We start from the raw sequence: 21,767 nt of genomic DNA, 5'->3' as shown, positions 1-21,767 counted from the left end.
ACAAATGTTTGGTTCCCCAAAAAACCTTTCAATGAACTGTTCTTAAAAGAACCATTTTTTTTTCTAAGTATGAAGAACATTTTCATCATCTAAAGAATATTTGTCAATTGTAAAGAACCACTTGTACAATGGATATTTTCCATGGATATTAAAGGTTCTTCGTGGACGTGGAACCACAGATGCTAATAGGACTAGAAGCTTCCAGGCAGGAAAGTAAACTCCACAAGAAAGTGGCCCCAGGAGCAGGATTCGACACCTCTGACCTAAATTATATATTAGAACTTTTTAAAAGGGTGCTGCCACAGTGATAAGTTTTGTACCATTTTTTTTCTGAGTGTACGGTTGTAACAAATACAAAGGGGGCACATTAGTAGTCAGGTGACATGAGCTAATATTACTGTAAATAAGAAAAAAAGAGAAATATTTCAACTCGATTTGCATCTTTTATCTAAAGTTATATTTTGTCGTAAAAAATTATGTAAAGGGATAGATTACCCCAAAATGAAAATTCTGTTATTTACTATGATAGGATATTCTTTCAATCTGTGTTCCACAGAATTTGAAAACATGGGGGTGTGTAAATGATGAGTAAAATGCCATTCTTTGGTAAACTATACTTTTCATTATATTACATAAAATGTACTAAATCATTCTGTGGTGATTCAAAGTAAATCTACATTTTCAGGAAAAGTTATTACTTTTTCCAAGTCCATAATGTAATAGCTGGAAATGAAAACTTTTAAAAGATTTTCAGATGTCTATGTGGCTGGAAAACATTAGCAATTATTCCTTTGACATTTGTGCTACTGTAGTGACATGTACTAAATACATTTTTGCAAGGATGTTAAATTTTGTCTATAAAAGAGGTGTCATTTATTAAAGCGTCATGCTCACCACTAGAATGTTCAGTTGAATGTCTGCATATTTTATATTTATTTATATATTATACTTCATATTTTCCTTAATAAGCAAGTTCTCTCTGCCTACTAAGACAATCACTTGCATACTTTTTATGCCAAAAATCACATCATAGATTTCATAAAATGTATAGACATACCTTGAATGCACTACAGGTTGCTTTGGATAAAACAAATTCATTTAGCCAAAAAGAGCTTGTGTTTGCCGTGTTTGTCTTATTAAAAGGATAGTTCACCCAAAAATGAAAATTCTGTCATTTACTTCAATAGTATTTTTTGGAGGTCAAGGTCTCCTGTCAACAGTTTGGTTACCCACATACTTCAAAATATCTTCTGTGTTCAGCAGAAAAAATTAATTCATACAGATTTAGAACAAGTTCAGGGTGAGTAAATGACAGAATTTTCATTTTTGGGTGAACTGTCCATTTAACATTAGCATTTGACTTGGAAACTTACCAAACAGATGCGTTTTTTTTAATTTTCACTATATAGTATATCATTACAGTTGTCATAATTAAGCAAATAGTCAGACCCCCCAACACACACACAAATACTCAGGTATGAGATTGTTAAAACATTTTAGTCACAAAGGAAAATACAAAAATAATCAACGACAAAATCAACAATGACAAGGGTAGAATCTGTTAGCGAAATCGCTAAAATGTAGTGCAACAATATATATAAATATATATATAACATTTTCAACAAAAAAATTAAGAGTAAATGCACAGTACAACTGCACACTCATGTAAACAAATCAAACTCTGCAAAAATAAAAACATAATGGTCACTTCTGCATTTCACAGAATAGGTACAAGTACTATATCTATTAGTAACTGTATCTTCATTAAGAGTGCAGTGCAAGAAGTTCAATTCAGCTGGTAACGAGCCTATGCGCGATTGGTCAGCCGGCACATTTACATCCGATTACACTTTCCAAAATAATGTGCAAAAAATGACAACAGCTTGTCACTGGTACAACTTTGTACCTTATTTACCCCCAAAGGGTTCTCTTAGGGTACATAATATAGGCGTATTACTTCTCTAAAGTACTATTGTTTTGTTTTTTACAGCTAGATAAGGTATGAAGTTGTCTCAGTGACAAAGTGTTGTACAATTTTGCATACTTTTTTGTAGATATTAAGTTAATCACAACAATTTTCTTTGATGAGTATTTACAGTCACTAGCATTTGACAGTTTTTATGTGCAGATTGTGCCAAAGAGAGAAATGTCAAAAAGAAAAATTGTCTTCCCATTCTACTTTACTAGGCAATGCTGAAGGTCTTCATATATCATATAAGGGAGACGATTTTAATGCAGCATTAACATTAAGATTTTAATGCAGCTATACCTATATAGCCACAGACAGGTACAAATTATGAGCAGCAATGCCTGATTTAAAAACAGCATCAACAAAAGTAACACAAGGATCATTAGAAATCTCAAAATGATCTGTAAGCTGAATTTGAGGGTGCAGATACACAGTAAGACATGCTGAATGCTGTAGAAGGAAGGTAAAGGTTTAGTCTAAACCTGGGCCACAAAAGAGAATAAACCCCTACAGGTCTACTGAATAACATCTACGGAAAAGCAATAAACTACACTGAAAAAAATAATCAATTCATCTTTGCCTATGATTCAATCTATAGCACATTCCAATAATAGGTGACATGCACTAAAATGCACTGTCTTAAAAATAAAAAACGAGTTTTGCTTTTGCTTTTCCTCTTTTCTAAACCTTCCAAATGTTTCAGTGTGTTTTCATTTCCTTTTTCTTGCTCATACCCTTCATTTGATGTGCCAGGTCAGGGTCAAATTGATATGAAAAAAATGCTTTATAAGTTATAACAAGAGCACGTTGTCACATGAGGCACTTACACAATCTCTCATTCTAACTGTAATGTTTCAATATATTTGTGTGACGCCACAGTCAATTCATGGAGCAAAACTAGCCTGTTTCAGTAGTTACTGATTGTGCAACTAAACTAGAAGTTAACCTCCTCCTCCACATTCATCACTCCTATGATGAGTAGTTGTGCAGCGGTTCACTAATTTTCATGCAGGCCCAGTGTAGAGCTCTGAGCAAAGTGATCAGCACCAGAAGAATGAATAATACCCAGGAGACATAAATCCCCTTATATGTCGGTGCCCTCCACCACGTGCCAGTCTACAAAGAGAGAAAAGAGGATTCCTGGTATTCTGAAACGATGATGCATTTTTAAATAATGAACTCTAAAATGCTTTTATTCTTACAATCAATCCTGCAGTTGTTATAATGAAGATCAAGCACACCAGGAAACATATCAAACTCCGCTTTCTAGGGTACCGCTGGCCAATCGATGAGCTATATGGATGAAAAGAATGGGATTACATGCTATTATTTTATTTGCAGTGAATGTAACGGCTGCTACTAAATCGAGGAAGGTTGATGGATAATATTTAACATACACTTTTCTGCAGTGTGGACAGCGAGCCAGTGTCCGATCTGTAAATTCTGTCCACTAAATCAACAACAGAGAGACATTAAGTCGTGGTTATATTAAGGCTATTATTAGGGCAAATTAAATGATAAAGAGCTTTAAAATAGGCACATGAATATGAAAAGTTCTTACAAGAAAAGTGTTTCCACAGTGGCCACAGGAAACTCTGGCACCACTAGGCTGAGGATTCGGACTACCGGCACCAGGATGAACTGGACTTAAATTGATAATTCGCTTACTGATCCCCATCAAAAAACAAACAAACAAACATACAAAAACATTAAATAAAAGCATTTCTGAAAAAACACTATCAAAATCATTGCACAACAACCTCCGGCCATCCAATCATATCTAATTACATTGTTTCATACATCTTTAATATCATTCAAATCTTTTAATATCTTTAAAATCTTAATTATTTCCCGACTTATCTACTAAAGTCCACTAATAAAAAAAAAAAAAGGTTTTGAAAATACGATACAGTTCAAAACTTCTGTGGTGATAATTTCCCACCAAGGCTGCCTTTATTTGATCACAAATACAGCAAAATCAGCAACATATTTTCATTGTTCATATTTCTGTGATGGCAAAGCTGAACTGCATCCATTATTACTATTCAAAATAACTGGTAATATGCTGATTTGGTGCTCAAGTCTTATTATTATCAATGAATTATTGATATATTTAGTGGAAACCTAGATGCATTTTTCAGGATTCTTTGATGAAGAAACAGTTTAAAAGTACAGCATTTATTTGAAACAGTTTTTATATACTGACCACAAACTTTTGAACAGTTGCGTAATAATAACTCCGCTTCGTAGTATATATCTGATACCGTTTTCCATGGTGTGTTCCTAACCTAATGCTTTGTTGTAAGGCTGATGAAGGATAGTATTGTCTCTCACCAGTAAGGTCGCGGGCAGGCAATCCTCTGTGAGGTGACTTTGCAAATGAGAAGACAATTACACGGACACCTCACATACTTCTTTCCTGCTGGAGCATTCTTTATGGGCTAGATAAAACAGGAAGCGATGTCACAGTCTGAACTTTAAATAATTTTAAATCTAGTACAATTTGCAAACAAATATTTCACATAATATTAGGCATGTCTACTGATTGGAATCCTAAATGAACGTGCTTGTTAACTCACTGTAGCCTCATTGCAGACACCGCATTTGACCACATGCTGGTGGATTTTGCCCTCCACGCTAATAAGCGACTGGCACACTCTGCAGCTGATGACAGGAGCACTGCCGCTCTCCGGAGAGCCCAGCGGGGAGTACGGTGGAGGAGCCTCTCCCAGCATCAACACGGGAGGAGCTGACGGGAACGCTGGGTAATCTGGGGATGCAGAGAGAGCAGGAGAGATGATGTAAGGAGGAGGCGGCAGAGAGAGAAAGAGAGAAAAAAAAAAAAAGGATGATTGTACTACATTTAACAACTGACATGCAAATGAAATATAAAGAACTGGAGAAGGTTTCCTTTACAATATTATTATGCCTCGATGGCATGCAATATCCAAAAAATTTATTTAAGATTAAGACCAACATTTTTTTGCAACAAATTGAACTCATTACTAATAATATCATTTAAATAAATATTTGTAGGTTGCCTGTAACAGTGAAACAAAATTAAAATTAATTGATAAAATAAATAAATTTTTTACTTAAATATTTGTGGGACTTTTTTTTAACCAATATCAAAATGCAAAGTACGAAAGCATGTTTCCGACAGTCTTTTTCTTACAATTCCGTACTCACAATTGTGAGAAAAAGAGTCAGAGTTGTAAGTTAAAAAAAGATTTAAAAAAAAAGAATTTCCCCGCCTTTTGTACTTTTTATTTCATGCCAGAATCAACATTCCATGCAAACGGATAAAAACAATGCTTTAAAACCTTTTATTTAAATTTTTTTTACACAACATTAATGAATACACTTACGTTAATAGATTTACACAAATATTGTCTCCAAACATTTTGCTTAAATTATAAATTAACTTTATATAAATTATAAATATACATAAGTACAATTCGAAGAAAGAAATATACTTTTAAAATAGATAATACAAAAAAAATAGTATTATGTAAACAAACACCTCAAAATAATAAGTAAATAAATGTATAAAAAATATTCAACATCAATAAAAACCCTAACCTAACATTATGCCTTCATTACTAACCATATAATTTTTTTAATTGCCTTTTTTATATGCACTGTTTTAGCAAAGCGAAGAAAATGGATTTGTTACCCACAGCAATATTGAGTGTAGATAGTTAGGTACTCAACATTTTTACAAATGGTCAATAATTTTAACTTGTATTATTGCTCAGTCTGATCCAGGGTCAATAGTACTTATAACAAGTGTGAGGTGATTCCTTAAGAGTCATGTGATTCAGGACAGGTGCACTGTCTAATCTGCCACTAATCGATTTGTAGAGTGCTCAGGATCTGCAGATTACGGCAAATTAAATCACATGGTCAAAATATGCACACAATGTGCTCTAAATAAATCAAAACAAAAGTAATATATAATAAAAGCCTAGCTAGTCAGAATGTGAGCGTGGGCATCTCAGGCGAGTTCGAACGCTCCAATCGAACTGAAACGAAACGTTCGAATTCGCCTAGGGTGCCCAAAAGTGCTGTGGAGGTAGACAGCTCCAAATTAAGCTCTGTCAATCCGGGTCAGGTTTGACTCACTCTGTGGTTTGCTCGGAGGTCGGTAGGTCTCATCTCCCGGTGACAGCCCGTTCATTCCATTGCGACTGTCCGACAGCAAAGGCGATCGCTCACCGTCAGCCATGCCATAAACGAGCGCAAAATCCCACGGTGGATTTAGACTTTGCTGCTGTAAATGTTGTTGCGGAGAGCAAAAGTGATACGTGAAAGTAAAGCTATAGGAAGTGTCACAAGATTTTTTGCTACCAGGAAGTCGACAACAAAAATAACAACACAAACACGTGATTGAATTGGGCCAATAAGCGACGAGCTCAGAAGGATTGAAAAATTAATATGATCCCTTTTTAATTAGCTCTTACTCATTTAGGTGTGCTGTGCAACCAGTGAAATATTAATGTTCACTACTCCTTATACACGCCTTTATAAAAGCTGCCTGTTTTAGAGAATGTTATACATTTTGGGAAAAATTAATTCCTATTAGTCACGTTAATTACTCTATTTTAACTAATACAAATAACAACACACAATCATATATGTGTGTGTGTGTGTGTATAGACAGACAGACAGACAGACAGACAGATAGATTTCCTGAATAACAAAACACAAAGAAATGTAGGCTATTTACCACTACTGGTTTATTTCCACTCAAATTTGTAATTTTCAAGCAAAAAAGCCAGAATATGAAAAGATGTCTTTTACTTCACATAAGTCAGAGCAGCATTTAGACACAAAAATCCACAGATAAATTACAATAAATATCAATGTAAACATTATCAATATACATGTTCATCTGTTATGTACACACATCCCTCAAGCTGTCCATAAAAAAGCAAAAAAAACATTAACATTTCAAACAAAACAAAACCAAGCACTTCAACAAAAGTAGTCCAGTACCCTGAATATGCAGCAACACTTTTGTCAGAAATTAAAGTTATAAAATACATCTTTATTTACAGTCCTTATGTAAAATGGAGTACAGTCCATGTACCCAATGTACACACACACAATAATAACGAAATTAATGATGGTGCATCCTATTGCATTTACCTGAAATTAAGTCAACACAGCTGACCTTTCGAGTGTGTCCTCATGTCCCTTAAAGCCAACCAATGGATATGTAACAAAATATATACTGATTACAGGTTAAGATACTGGTTTAGTAACTTCAAAAAAGATAATGAGAGAAAACTGACTAATCCTCATAATGAATATTATATAAAAAAATTAAAAACCAATAAATGTCCTGGGTTATATGAAGAGAAATAATTCAGATGAACACAGAAAGGAAAAAGATCCAGGTTTGTAGAGGAAGTACCTTGTATTTGTATCTGTGTGTGTGTGAGAAGCAGCAAGCAGAAGTCACACTCACACAGCAGCACTCTTCCTTCATCATAGCTGAAATTTGCACCTCAGTAACATAATATTCACAGTGTCCTACACATGATGCGACACTGATGAAACGTTCAAAGGAACTGATGGAAAACTGGTTAGTGTTACACATCGTAATCAGGAAGTGCTGAATAACTGATGCCACCAACAGAAGGAGGGGAAGAATGGAGTGGGAACAACCAACATATTATTGAACCTGTAAATATGAGAGGAATACAAACGGAAAAACAATTATTCTGTACACAGCTGTTCAAAAGCATGGGGTCACTTCTTTTTTTTTTAAGTATTCATTTTACTCAGTAAGGATGCATTAAATTTATCAAAAGTGACAGTAAATACATTTATAATGATACAAAAAAAATTATATTTCAATTAAATTGTTATTTTGAACTTTCTATTCACAAAAGAATCATGAAAAAAAAAAAATTCTAAAATAATATTAATTAGCAGAAATGTGTCCAACATTGATATGAATGAAAATTGTTTCTTGAGCAGCAAATCAGCATATTAGAATGATTTCTGATGAATCATGTGACAGAATACTGGAGTAATGATGCTGAAAATTCAGCTTTGCATAACAAGAATAAATTACATCTTAAAATATAAAACAGTTATTTTAAATGATATAAACAAAATTACTGATTTTACTGTATTTTTTTTTCTCAAATAAATGCAGCCTTGATGAATATAAGAGACTTTGAAAAACACACATTTTTGTTTTGTTTTAAATAATGTAAAACATTATTTCTCAATGCTTTGGATTTGTAACAGTGCTAGTGATGCAATTCTAACAACAGGCTTGCAGGATCAAAACAGACACCGTAAATAAACAGCATTAAACTCACCACGTCCGAAAACCTCCCTCAGCAATGCAATTTTGGGCTTTCTTGTGTGTGTAATGTGTGATGGGTGGGTGTTGTTGGGTTTATCTTTTATTAGTCTGTTCCGCATCTGTTCAATTGGCGTCTCATCTGTTATAATGGACACCAGCTTTTGCAACAAAAACAACAGAGAAACAGGAGATGACAGATCAACGCATGCAAAAAACATTAAAATTTCAACAATTAATTACATAAGATTTTCATTTTCTGAAGAAAATACTAGTGTTTAGAAAGTCAAACAAGAATAGTGTTAAAGTTTTATGCATGATTAAGTTTAGACTTAGTTTAAAAAGAGACACTTTGCATTAATCGCGGTATTCATTTTGTCATCTGTGAATGAGGATCAACACACAACAACACATCATCTGCAATTTAAAGGTGGCAAAAGTTGAAATGAATTAAATGATTCAGATAAATGCAAAATGACAAGCAGTAGCAATTCAATATGAAATATTACAATTATGGCATTGCTGTTTATTATAATGTTAACATATGGTCCAAAATTACGAATTATATAATGTTGAAGCATACCTGGTCATAAAATATCACCAAGACAAAAACTCCAAAAAGTATCGACTCCACCAGCAAAATGATATAATGTGCCCTGTAGGTCAAGTCACAAAAAACATTGTGAGAGAAGTGAAAAGCTAACAAAAGAAAATTCATCTTAAACAATATTGATCATTGTTATATAATTTGTTCGAACATACAGTGGGTACGGAAATTATTTTAGGACCATGTGATATTTCAGTTTTTCTTTTTTAATAAATTCTGTGTTTTTCTGTCAATATGGGGTGCTGTGTGTACATTAATGAGGAAAAAAAAATGAACAAATGATTTTAGCAAATGGCTGCAATATAACAAAGAGTGAAAAATGTAAGGGGGTCTGAATACTTTCCGTACCCACTGTATATAGGACCTATACATGTATTGGTGACTTACACAATGAGATGTTTGCTGGGAGCTTCTTCTCCATCTCCATCTCCCTCTCTTTCGCTCCTTATTCTCCACACCCATGCTGACACTACCAGCGCCATGGAATATAAGCTGGCCATGCCTACAATGACACACAAACAACATGGCATTAGAGGAGAGGAATGGAAAACATGAAATCCAACACTGAATTTCTTTTCATGTGTTCTTTAAGGGAAAGTGAACCCAAAAATGAAAATTCTATCATCATTTCATGTTGTTCCAAACTGTTTTGGGTCCTATTGACTGTGTATTGTCTGTGTAGATTCATCACTAAAACATCCAGGTGTTTAAAACTTTCCAAAAAATGTACTTTTTATTAAAATCACTGGACTATAAAAAGCTTAACAAGACGTTTCGGTGTCTATCCAAACACCTTCATCAGTTGTAAAAACAGGAAGTAACTCTGGCTAATATATACACAAAAGTCACATGATCAACAGACCTATAGAGGTCATATGACTATTAGATTAAATAGGTGCGTTCGACTTGAAACACGGCTACAGACGGTGGTCAACGAGAGTAGCCGCTTGCAGTCAGGGGCGGAGTTGAAAACGGAGTCGTCAAGTCGGACACTTCGGGGCTCTCGTAGTTTGCTGCATCTACCTCAGTCATGGCAGATCACGTGGCGTTTGCTTGCTTTATTGCAGACGAACTGGAAGCTATAGAGATGCCGTTAATGTTGTATGAAATTGAGCACAATGAGCAACGAAAGTGAGTAAAGGTTCAATGTAATAAGTATTGTTTTTATAAACAGTTTATGAAAGTGATCTGAATGTTGTATTAAGTTGACATCCAGCCAGAGTTGTTGGCAGTAATCACATGCAAGTGAAGATGGATGAACCCAGCAACTAGACAATTAGTAGGCTATCAATCAGAATCCATGATGACCACATTATATTAAAAGTCTGTAAGATTGACATTTGATTTATTCCATAAAAAAACGATTATCTAAATAGGTTATGCAGCTTAATACTGTAAAGGGTCTGTATGAAAAAGATCCAAAATAAACCTGTGCACAAAACCTATATTTAACGAATTAACAAAAAAGTGATTGCAGTAAAAATAATTGTAATCTTTTAATAAACATGATTTACGAGATGAAGATGACATGAAAAGTTAATTTATTTTTATTTTTTTGAAAGTCCGTATATGAGCAGTAGTGGGACTGAAGTTTTTTTTTTTTTTTTTTTTTTAGTGGGACTGAAGTTGTCAGAATAAACCCGAAATACACGTCGTTGTTGTCATGTGGTGAATTTGGCCAATCGTGAAACAGCTGTGTCGTCATCAGCTCTCCCGCAGTCGCTCTGGAGAAATTGCGCTGGCTGAGTCAGCCGGCTGCTCTCGAAACGCTGTCGCGGTACTTTGATGCCACACGTGACAGTGACGTGTGATCGGCCCAGGTTCAAGTCGGACTAAATTTCTAACCGGCATGCACTGCTTCAAGTCAGCCGCCGATCGGTCTGCTAAGTGCTGCATGAAGTCGAACGCACCTAATGTGTAACACATGCCAGAGTAGATGGTGTTACAGCTCACGATGGTGCCCCTCCTACTCTCCAAACGGAGCACTCCAATCTCTCCTTGCAGCGTCGTGGGAACCATTTCCAGCACAGCATCATAGGCGTGGGACAGCTCACCATTGTGAGCTGTAACACCATCTACTCTGGCATGTGTTACACATTTAATCTAGTAGTCATATGACCTCTATAGGTCTGTTGATCATATAAAGGTTTGGAGTGGCTTTTTTTGGATGAACTTTTAAAACATACCTGTGTAGAAGAGGAACTGAATGAAGTATTTCTGATTGAGTTCTCCAACACAGTTATTGATCCTATAAAAGAGCACACACATATGCAAACACATTTATCTGAAAGACTGCAAAAACAAAATATTATATTGTAAACTCTTATTCTACTTTAAATACACCCAGTTACATGAAAATATATTCAATTTGACAACACTGGCTAATGGAAAATGATGAGAGCTTCACCATGGGCAGTGATGGTCCATTCTCCTAATGCAGCGCTGACAAACTCTGCAGTGATGGGCTCGAGGAGGCCGATACGTCTCACAGCGACTGCACACTGTCCAGCCCTCACAGCCCTGATGAGAGCAACACAAAGATTAAAGGCATGTCAGAGAGCAAATTCACTGTGAAATAAGATCCAAAGCCAGTAAATAGAATATACACACTATGTGAACCACTATTAAATCAACATAATAACCACATTATAAATACTGTTAAAGGAGTACACAGACCAGCAACACTCACTCTGTCATTCAGACGGTTGGACTGGGACCTCAAGTCTGAGAAGTCAATGGCTGTCTCAGGTAGAGGAACCATACCTGTAATAATAATATATGGTACAAATTTACATTGATAGCCTTTTTGATCCTGTAAAGCCTGACATATGAAATGATAGTCAGACAAATCACATTTTTTGAATCAGTTCATTAAACAAGACAAATTCTGACTTAAAATATAAAAGTTTGCATATGTGTGTTATGTTTTGTATCATATTTAATGGTATGGTCATGGTATGACATGAAAAATATGGTCCATATAGTATGACATAGTGAGAGTATAGAGCTCATACATAACAGTCCAACTTACATAAAATGCATATAATTATGAGTTGTCACTTTATATCTCCCAATAATCTTAGTATAATTAAATATAAATGTTTTGTCTTATGATCAAAGCTCTGTAGATTTTATTGTGGGGAGCAAAACATAATGCAAAGCAATACAACATTCCTCAAAAGCCTGTTGTATGATATTTAATACTTGCATTTTAACATGATTTCATCTCAAAATACTTACAATATAAAAGTATTATTACTTTTACTTTATAAAAATCATTAAATATTTTGCAGCTAAAAGACATGTGAAGGTGGGCAATTACTAAAAAGCCATTTACTTCCAAAAAAAGTAGAAACTATCAAGCAGAGGACAGAAGACATGTAGCAGATTGTGAACATTTTGTTTTGTCAAGTTTTGATCATGCTGATAATTTAGAGGATTTGAAAATTCATGTATCAAATATGATACAGTAGATTTAATAGGTTTAAAACAGTCTACAATATATGAGACCCAGAGAAAACAAGATTGATCCATTAAATAAGAGCACTCACCAGGATCAGAGAACACTGCTTTTGAATGGCATGCCAGCAACAGTAATAAAATAATATTAAACACAGACCCATGGAGAGTGCACCATACACTAAACACAAACAGAGAAAATAGATAAACATTATATTTTGCATATCGCATATGTATTCAGTGCAGTAGTAATTTTATTGGCAGCTACTTAACAGGATTTAAATTAAGGAAAATGACCAATAAACCCCAAACAATTTCTTTACATTGTGTGGGATAGAGTTGCCATACAACAGATAAGAAAAGCTCCAAAAAACAGTTTTCCTAGTGCCTGACAAATATATGAGGATGCTATTTTAAAAGCTAATGTCCAAATAAAGTTGTGAGACATGTTACAGTTGCTGTTACTAGTTGCAAACAGTTTAAAACGCATCAGAATGCTGATAACATTCGGAACGCTCTGCTTTTGAACGGCTGTTGCTATGGGGAATTCTAAAAAGGAACAGTGGTGCTGTTGCGTGAACCAAACGCTGGCTGTTTAAATCTTCGTTCATGCGGTACTCACCTTCCAGAATACGCGGGGATCAGGACATACTGAATCACAACATAGTCGGCGTAAAAGACGCTGAAATAAGTTAAAATGAGACAAATAAAGCCGCACGGGTCTCGCCGACAGCGAGCCATCTTTCCATCTGCGGGCTTCCTGATGACGTCACAAAGGGACCGCATCCAGCAGTCCTCCTCCTGACCACGTGTTTGTCTGGTGTCTGATAATATTACTTGTAAAACGTGATATAATCAAAAATCTAGCACAAACTTCAGTACCTCTTTATTTGTTGTTGTTGTTTAAAGGAATGTTCTCACAAGCTCTCAGATATCCAAGCACACGGTTTAAAATAAATTAATCACACAGATTGTTGGAATGACAAACATTTATTTATTCATTTAATTTCTGATCACAGAACAACTAGCTTCTCATTAAGCGCGATCTGAGCTTGAGTGAGATTTGCCAGGTAGGTCACCATCAACAGATCCTGCAAAGAAACAGAAGAGTATGAGCACTTCAGAAACACCAGAACACAGCTAGGATTCAATCTGAGACACATTACAGGGTTCCTACGGTTTTAGCATTTTACAGCTTTTTTGTGATTTCTTGGATAAAGACTCTTATTAATCATTTTGGCTACGGTACCATTAAATAATTTTAGTAGTACATAAAACTAGCTTTACCAATTCGTTGAAAAGAAGTCAATTCACTCACAAATCACTATGGCTAACATGTTTTATTCAACATATGAGCATTAACTAGCCACTGAAGTATTAAAGAACAGAAGAGAGAAAAAAAAACAACTTATATTCAGCTACCTCACATTCATTCTAAAAACTTTCATGATGTTTTCAGAAATAGAAAACAAAACTGTGATATCTCCAGTTTTTCATGACTGGGGGAACCCTGAAAGCATGTAAAACATGTAGTATATCAAATTGCACAGAATGTCACTTACATTAATGTTGGAGTTCAGCATGCTCTCAAAGTCTTCTGCTGTGATCTTGGGCACTTTGTTCACAAGATCCATCAGGAAACGACCAACACTGTTATCTGCAGTCACTTTACCAGACTAGGAAAAAAATTATATTTCAGTCATTAAACAAAAATGGATTTTGTGAGATCACCCTATAAGACAAGTGTTGATTACTCTTGGGGAAATGGTAGTTATATATATATATATATATACTTACTTACTTTTACTTTTGTCATTTAGCAGACGCTTTTGTCCAAAGCGACTTACAAATAAGAAAAAGTAACTAAAACTAAAAAGTTGCAACTCTATAAATACTATCTACCCACATATTTAAGAAAATAAAGAAATTAAATAAAATTAACATGCATATAACAACAACATTTCAATAATAAACATATCAATGAAAAAATTAAATAAAAAGCTACTACTATCCCTTGCCGGTGTCCCTGCCCGGTGGAGTCGCACGGTAGAGTCGATGGTCTTCACACTAAGAGGGCTTCACACGACGACTGCCGCGACCGCTGCCGCGGTATAATAACCTTTATTATACCAATCTAACAAATGATCGTTTCAATTCAGCTGGACCCACTTTCCTGTTTATCAACTACAAATGGCCAAGCAAGTGCACACACTGACAAGATACACGATACAGTACGAGACCAAACGCGATTTCAGCAACTCAATAATATAATAATAATAACAATAATAAAATATATATATATATATATATATATATATATATATATATATATATATATATATATATATACAGGTCCTTTTCAAAAAATTAGCATATTGTGATAAAGTTCATTATTTTCTGTAATGTACTGATAAACATTAGACTTTCATATATTTTAGATTCATTACACACAACTGAAGTAGTTCAAGCCTTTTATTGTTTTAATATTGATGATTTTGGCATACAGCTCATGAAAACCCAAAATTCCTATCTCAAAAAATTAGCATATCATGAAAAGGTTCTCTAAACGAGCTATTAACCTAATCATCTGAATCAACTAATTAACTCAACACCTGCAAAAGATTCCTGAGGCTTTTAAAAACTCCCATCCTGGTTGATTACTCAAAACCGCAATCATGGGTAAGACTGCCGACCTGACTGCTGTCCAGAAGGCCATCATTGACACCCTCAAGCAAGAGGGTAAGACAGAAAGAAATTTCTGAACGCATAGGCTGTTCCCAGAGTGCTGTATCAAGGCACCTCAGTGGGAAGTCTGTGGGAAGGAAAAAGTGTTGCAGAAAACGCAGCACAACGAGAAGAGGTGACCGGACCCTGAGGAAGATTGTGGAGAAGGACCGATTCCAGACCTTGGGGGACCTGCGGAAGCAGTGGACTGAGTCTGGAGTAGAAACATCCAGAGCCACCGTGTACAGGCGTGTGCAGGAAATGGGCTACAGGTGACGCATTCCCCAGGTCAAGCCACTTTTGAACCAGAAACAGCGGCAGAAGCGCCTGACCTGGGCTACAGAGAAGCAGCACTGGACTGTTGCTCAGTGGTCCAAAGTACTTTTTTCGGATGAAAGCAAATTTTGCATGTCATTCGGAAATCAAGGTGCCAGAGTCTGGAGGAAGACTGGGGAGAGGGAAATGCCAAAATGCCTGAAGTCCAGTGTCAAGTACCCACAGTCAGTGATGCTGGTGTTGGTCCACTGTGTTTTATCAAGGGCAGGGTCAATGCAGCTAGCTATCAGGAGATTTTGGAGCACTTCATGCTTCCATCTGCTGAAAAGCTTTATGGAGATGAAGATTTCATTTTTCAGCACGACCTGGCACCTGCTCACAGTGCCAAAACCACTGGTAAATGGTTTACTGACCATGGTATTACTGTGCTCAATTGGCTTGCCAACTCTCCTGACCTGAACCCCATAGAGAATATGTGGGATATTGTGAAGAGAAAGTTGAGAGACGCAAGACCCAACACTCTGGATGAGCTTAAGGCCGCTATCGAAGCATCCTGGGCCTCCATAACACCTCAGCAGTGCCACAGGCTGATTGCCTCCATGCCACGCCGCATTGAAGCAGTCATTTCTGCAAAAGGATTCCCGACCAAGTATTGAGTGCATAACTGAACATAATTATTTGAAGGTTGACTTTTTTTTTTGTATTAAAAACACTTTTCTTTTATTGGTCGGATGAAATATGCTAATTTTTTGAGATAGGAATTTTGGGTTTTCATGAGCTGTATGCCAAAATCATCAATATTAAAACAATAAAAGGCTTGAACTACTTCAGTTGTGTTGTAATGAATCTAAAATATATGAAAGTCTAATGTTTATCAGTACATTACAGAAAATAATGAACTTTATCACAATATGCTAATTTTTTGAAAAGGACCTATATATAACACACACACATAAACTAGGGCTGGGCGATATGAGCAAAAAATTAATATCTCTGTATGTTTAGCTGATTTGCGATATACGGTATATATCTCGGTATTTTGTATTTGGATTAAACAAATAAAAGTGAATGTAAGTATGTACCTGTATATTGTGCAAAAATGGGCTTAAAATCACATTACATTCTTACATTGTAACACTGCAATCTAAAAACAAAATTATTATAAAAGCAGAAGTTAAATTTACTAAACTAAAAATTAAAATAAAAAAAAGCACAGACTAATTGAGTAAAAAGGCTATTTTGATTTCCCCATTACGCTTTACAGTTAGTGCTATCATACAAATACACTTGTAAGTTTAAAATTCTACATGCGTCACATTTATTGTCCAACTCCAAATATTTCAACAAAATGTATATTTTAGTCAGAGTTATTGCACTCTGTTTGGCACGCATGCGTGCAGCGGTGCTCGTTCTAAATGAAGTTTAGCGGAGAATCGCCGAGCAAAAGCTCATGCACTTCTGACAGCAAAATGGAAATATTTCCGTGGCTTTCCAACATTTACAGATGGAGACCTGTGAGATGTAAGGTATACATTAAGGAAAACAGCACATCTTAAACACATTAAACAGCGTGAGTAGAATCTCTGTCAGCCTTACACGCAGACTTTCTGTCCAAGCATCTGACGGGGCGAGCTGCTTTAAACTGAAAGTATAAACTATAGGCTACTATATCTTACGAGTTTTTTTTGTTTTTTAAAGCCCTTCATATAAAGCTTGTCACATGTTTAGAACAAATGGTATTAAGCACTTTCTCTGCAGCAGTTCAGTGTCTGTCCTCCCTAGATATTTTTTTCAGATGCGCTGGTATCAAACTACTGTAAGCTATATCGATATTAACGGTATAATGTTTATTAAACGGTATTATGTTTATATAATGATATTAACTGCATCATACCGTATCGCTTATAAAAAAATATTGATATATCGTACAAATTCGATATACCGCCCAGCCCTAACACAAACACACCAACACATTCATACACTTTTTTAATAATATAATTTATAACCTAATAAAATAAAAAGACGGAAAGTCTTCTGTGCAGCAAAGCAGTTAATAAAGTATGAAAAAAAAAAACCTCTTTGAATAGAAATTGTTAAATTACCTCTGAAACCAAATAGGTCACCAAAAATAATTAACATTATGTCCCAAAGAGACACTCACCAGTACATCATCTATATATGAGAGCACTGTGGTCAGCATTTCTTGTACACGTCCTGCTGCACTGGCTACCTGGGCCAGGTCTGTGGTCAGTCCATTGGTACGACTGGGAGATTCACGAGTCCTGTGTAGAAGTTCAACTACAGAAAGAGGTGATCAATTCATTATAAGAATGTGCTCAAAATAAAATATGCTATTCTTAAAATATGCAACTAACAACATTCCAATCCAAAATATTTTGTGAACCAGTAGTGCCAGTCAATTTAGAATGAATACTGTTTACAAGTGGAAAAAAGTCTGACCTCCAATGCGCTCTGTGTCGTAGTAAACGTACTTGATTGTCAATGGGGTGAACATGACACCGACCGTCTTGCCCGGAACGCCCATTTGGGAACTAACAACACAAACAACAAATAAACACTGCTAGTGCGGCAGAGGAGAGCAGATCAGCAGCAAGAAATAATCTACCTTTGTCTAGATGACTTTACCTGACATAGGCACGGATGTTCATTTTGTTGCTCTGCAGTGCCGTGTCCACAGTCAGGTGAATGGGGTTCGGCGCCTCTCGGCTGTAGTACTCGTGGATCAGAACGGAGTGCTCTGTGATGTCATATCCTGTGGCATACCTACAAAACAACAGATTGTGCTCGTTATGTTTGCATTTTAAAAGAATTTGTCTTGCCAAAAATTAAAATGTATTCACTTTCAGACCATCAAGATGTAGATAAGTTTGTTTCTTCATTGGAACAGATTTGGTGAAATTTAGCATTAAATCACTTTCTGCAGTGAATGGGTGCCGTCAGAATGAGAGTCTAAACAGCAGGTATTAACATTTCAAATAATTCACACGACTCCAGTCCATCAATTAACATCTTGTGAAGTGGAAAACTGCTTCCTTGTAAGAAACAAAATACATCAACATTTGTTTAGAAGAGCTGATATAAAAAAAATAAATTAAAAAAAACTGTAACTTGAATGCAATGTAAGTCGCTTTGGATAAAAGCGTCTGCTAAATGCATAAATGTAGAACTGTTTGTAACCGTGTCCCTTGATCCATGCATAATTCTCTTTACATAAGCAAAAACAGTAATACAGAGAAAGGACCCTTTAAATTAACGGAGTGTCTATTTACACTAAGTGCAAATAGCCCATCTTGTTGGCAAAGGCTATTTACACTAACTCCACCCACTAACGTGTGATTGAGTTAGTCAAGAATAAAAAAAGCAGCTAGTTCAACATCAGTTTCAGTGGTGTAGATGGTAAGGCACATGCTTTTTGACGCGATCGACCCGAGTTCGACCCCACCTTTTGCCAAACATTTTTTTCCCCTTTTCAAATCTCATATCGCATCAGAAAGGCATTTATTTTCAATAAAAATTAAGGAAATAATCAAAAAGTTGAAAATAAAGTATCAGGTAGGGTTAGGGTAGGTGTAGGGAGGGCTTTATTGTCCCAATAAGGTGGCAACCATTTAATAAATTTGAATTAAAATTATAATTTACACTCAGTACGTTATTATTGCGTACTGTTTTATAATGTACTACAATACTGAGGTGCAGATAATTGCCACTATTTGCAATAAGTAGTATAAATAGCAGAAAATCTTGCTATTTTAACAGTGTAAATAGAATCTATAGCTATTTGCACTTAGTGTAAATAGCATCTGTCACTAAAAAAATATGCTATTTGCACGGTGTAAATAGCATCTAATTGCTATTTACACTGAGTGTACATAACATCTATTGCTATTTGCACTTAGTGCAAATAGCCACTGCCTTAAATTAATTGGAAGCAACTATTTTAAGCTAAAATACCTTCATGATGGATTTATTACACAAACACAGCTTTTCACTTCACAATTTGTTAATTGATGGGCTGGAGGGGTTTACTGTGATGTTTTATCAGCTGTTTGGACTATCATTCTGACGGCACCCATTCACTGCAGAGGATCCTTTGGTGAGCAACTAATATAATATGATCTAAAAAAAAGAAACACACTCATCTACATCTTGGAGGGCCTGCTGAGGGCGAATACATTTGAAATTTTGGGTGAACTACTTCTTTAAAACAACTATCACCATAATGACTGGCAAAATACTTCAAGCCTTTCTACAGTTAAAGTGTTATTTTAGTATCATTGAGACATTATTTCAGTTTTGATAAATATTTTGAATTTGTTTTTATTCTAGTTTAAGTTTGTTAACTAATTATTTACGTCTATATTCTTTTTACTAAATCATATTTCAGTTTGAGTTATGTTAGTACATCAAGTTCTATGAAATGAAAATGAAAACATTCACTTGAAAACTGCCTGAAATCATTTTTGTTTCAGTTAATGTTTATTTTGCGTAACAATGTATTTTATGGTTTTAATTCACTACATTATCTATGCTGTGAAATCGATCTAAGACAAACTAAATTGATTGAATTCCTCAGCATGAGTGGCCACATACCATCCAATAATGACTTCACTTGGCGAAACCTTCTTATGAAGCTCATACATGTTCTTGGCGAACTCCATGTCAACAGCCACCTATGATATAAACATTATAAACAAGGATGAGTGTGTTGTTCACTTTGTCTTTGAAATTAATGTACTGTGATATTTACAAGGTGGAACTCCAAAGTACATGCAATCATTTGATAGTACATGTTTAGTGATAGCACATGTTTAGTAAGTATAAGGTAATCATTCAGGTAAACGGCACATACCACAGATACCATGGTATACCACCAATATATCATAGTACTTTAACGGGCAAATGAGCTGATGCTGGTCTCACCTCATCTTCAGACTCATTGTGAGGAACAGAGAAGCAGTTGGTGACTTCAACTGAATGCTTGTCTGTTGTTCCTGTGTGACACACAAATTAAACCATTTAAGTGGTGCTCTTTAAATTTAGTGCGGATGCGCTTTCTCGTCCTCTTCAGCCATGCTGCTCGACTACAACACATGCTTCGTAAGACAAAACGACGCTTCTGTTGTCTTTAAGAAACGCGACTGTCTCGGACTTCTCTCAGAGACCATAAAAGACCCACCTAATAATGTTCCGATCACGCGACTCGCTCCCTCATTTCTGCGCTCGTATGAGTCCACAATCGATGCCAAAACCACCGGGTGGATTTTCACGAACGGGCCGTGGACCGCCATGATTTCGTAGAGGAAGTAAAGGATGATGATAAACAGAGAAGAAGATAATCTCCATGGGATTCGTGCTGCTGCCCCCTAGCGGATGTAGACGGCTGACAAATACAGTCTGAGACCACACTGGCCAGATTGGGAATATTTATTTCTTCTAGCGAAAAAAAAAAACATTTCAAAAACAATTTCTAGCTCACAAATCAAACACATAATGATTATCATGTGAACTCCTTCAAAGGTCCTTGACTGCAGCGAAGCACAAGATACTCACTGGAACACGATGCTGCTTAACATGGATCCTCTGTCTGGTTTAGCAAAAATTTGCTAAATTCAAGTCAGCATAAGTGCTGCTGTTATTGCAAAAGAGGCAACGATCAAATACTAAGACAACTGTACATTGAATTCGGCTTTTCACTGAAACTTCAAGTCAAAAGGAAGACAAAAAGTGACAGGTGCATTATTACAGTAAAAACAAGTCGCATGCCAATGTTAACAGCCCGTCCCAAAGCTGAAAACGTATTTACCTTAGTCTATCAGTGAGGTGGTGATCGATATCTGACTGGACAACATGCCCAGCAGGTGGCGAAAGTTCATTCATCTTCTGCCCAGGTTTCCGGGATCAGACTTGATTAAATAAAAAATTCTAAAAATGTATCGTTTCAAAGGGGCTTAATAGTGTCTTTAATGATAATGTCTGTAATGCTCTTTGTATCTTTTTTATCACCCACCCCCACTTTTTTTTTTTTTTTTTTTTTTTTTTTGCAGTGAAGTGAAGTGACATGTGAAGTGACATTCAGCCAAGTATGACCCATACTCAGAATTCGTGCTCTGCATTTAACCCATCCAACGTGCACACACACAGCAGTGAACACACACACACCGTGAACACACACCCAGAGCAGTGGGCAGCCATTTTATGCTGCAGCGCCCGGGGAGCAGTTGGGGATTCGGTGCCTTGCTCAAGGGCACCTCAGTCGTGGTATTGAGGGTGGAGAGAGCACTGGACATTCACTCCTCCACCTACAATTCCTGCCGGCCGGAGACTCGAACCCGCAACCTTTGGATTACAAGTCCAGCTCTCTAACCATTAGGCCACGACTTCCCACAGTA

The 21,767-nt window shown here is 36.0% G+C and overlaps 3 protein-coding genes across 4 annotated transcripts; all 3 read right to left on the bottom strand.

Annotated features, from left to right (window-relative positions):
• Positions 1–1,479: 1,479 nt before the first annotated feature.
• LOC306873045 (type I phosphatidylinositol 4,5-bisphosphate 4-phosphatase-B-like) lies at positions 1,480–6,342 on the bottom strand. The gene is made up of 7 exons (XM_079422047.1): positions 6,095–6,342; positions 4,549–4,739; positions 4,304–4,410; positions 3,531–3,636; positions 3,367–3,419; positions 3,172–3,262; positions 1,480–3,085 (listed from the first exon to the last, which is right to left on the bottom strand). The coding sequence occupies exons 1-7, from the start codon at positions 6,195–6,197 to the stop codon at positions 2,939–2,941; spliced, it is 798 nt and encodes a 265-aa protein (XP_079278173.1). The 5' UTR covers positions 6,198–6,342; the 3' UTR covers positions 1,480–2,938.
• Positions 6,343–6,687: 345 nt separating this feature from the next.
• LOC306873040 (palmitoyltransferase ZDHHC3-like) lies at positions 6,688–13,130 on the bottom strand. The gene is made up of 9 exons (XM_079422041.1): positions 12,980–13,130; positions 12,450–12,538; positions 11,588–11,661; positions 11,306–11,418; positions 11,085–11,146; positions 9,286–9,400; positions 8,875–8,947; positions 8,308–8,452; positions 6,688–7,658 (listed from the first exon to the last, which is right to left on the bottom strand). Exons 1-9 carry the CDS (start codon positions 13,096–13,098, stop codon positions 7,567–7,569), a joined length of 882 nt encoding a protein of 293 aa, XP_079278167.1. The 5' UTR covers positions 13,099–13,130; the 3' UTR covers positions 6,688–7,566.
• A 198-nt stretch (positions 13,131–13,328) lies between these two features.
• Positions 13,329–21,355, bottom strand: LOC306873042 (eukaryotic translation initiation factor 3 subunit F-like). Of its 2 annotated transcripts, XM_079422044.1 has the most exons (10): positions 21,182–21,355; positions 20,929–21,007; positions 20,555–20,811; positions 20,299–20,369; positions 19,969–20,048; positions 18,004–18,141; positions 17,818–17,909; positions 17,519–17,655; positions 13,920–14,033; positions 13,329–13,448 (listed from the first exon to the last, which is right to left on the bottom strand). In XM_079422044.1, exons 3-10 carry the CDS (start codon positions 20,664–20,666, stop codon positions 13,371–13,373), a joined length of 822 nt encoding a protein of 273 aa, XP_079278170.1. In that variant the 5' UTR covers positions 20,667–20,811; positions 20,929–21,007; positions 21,182–21,355; the 3' UTR covers positions 13,329–13,370. The 2 variants fall into 2 exon arrangements, with proteins under 2 accessions (XP_079278170.1, XP_079278169.1); XM_079422043.1 differs by having other exon boundaries at positions 20,929–21,278.
• Between the last annotated feature and the right edge of the window lie 412 nt (positions 21,356–21,767).

The sequence above is a fragment of the Barbus barbus genome (genome assembly GCF_936440315.1).
Source record: "Barbus barbus genome assembly, chromosome: 7".
Lineage (NCBI taxonomy): Eukaryota > Metazoa > Chordata > Actinopteri > Cypriniformes > Cyprinidae > Barbus > Barbus barbus.
The sequence above is the reverse complement of the archived record's forward strand: the minus strand, read 5'-3'. Positions and strand labels throughout refer to the sequence as shown.

Bases quoted from the DNA above. Each gene is read 5' to 3' on its own strand.
- LOC306873045 (XM_079422047.1), bottom strand. From the start codon at position 6,197: ATGGCTGACGGTGAGCGATCGCCTTTGCTGTCGGACAGTCGCAATGGA. The intron at 4,411-4,548 runs GTGAGTTAACAA...TGTTTTATCTAG, and splicing joins GTGTCTGCAATGAGGCTACA to CCCATAAAGAATGCTCCAGC. The intron at 3,420-3,530 runs GTAAGAACTTTT...TTGTTGATTTAG, and splicing joins ACTGTGGAAACACTTTTCTT to TGGACAGAATTTACAGATCG.
- LOC306873040 (XM_079422041.1), bottom strand. From the start codon at position 13,098: ATGGCTCGCTGTCGGCGAGACCCGTGCGGCTTTATTTGTCTCATTTTA. The intron at 11,419-11,587 runs GTGAGTGTTGCT...TGCTCTCATCAG, and splicing joins CCAACCGTCTGAATGACAGA to GGCTGTGAGGGCTGGACAGT. The intron at 8,453-8,874 runs GTATGCTTCAAC...TTGTTGCAAAAG, and splicing joins TGGTGATATTTTATGACCAG to CTGGTGTCCATTATAACAGA.
- LOC306873042 (XM_079422044.1), bottom strand. From the start codon at position 20,666: ATGGCGGTCCACGGCCCGTTCGTGAAAATCCACCCGGTGGTTTTGGCA. The intron at 18,142-19,968 runs GTATGTGGCCAC...GTTGTTTTGTAG, and splicing joins AGTGAAGTCATTATTGGATG to GTATGCCACAGGATATGACA. The intron at 17,910-18,003 runs GTAAAGTCATCT...TTGTGTTGTTAG, and splicing joins AACATCCGTGCCTATGTCAG to TTCCCAAATGGGCGTTCCGG.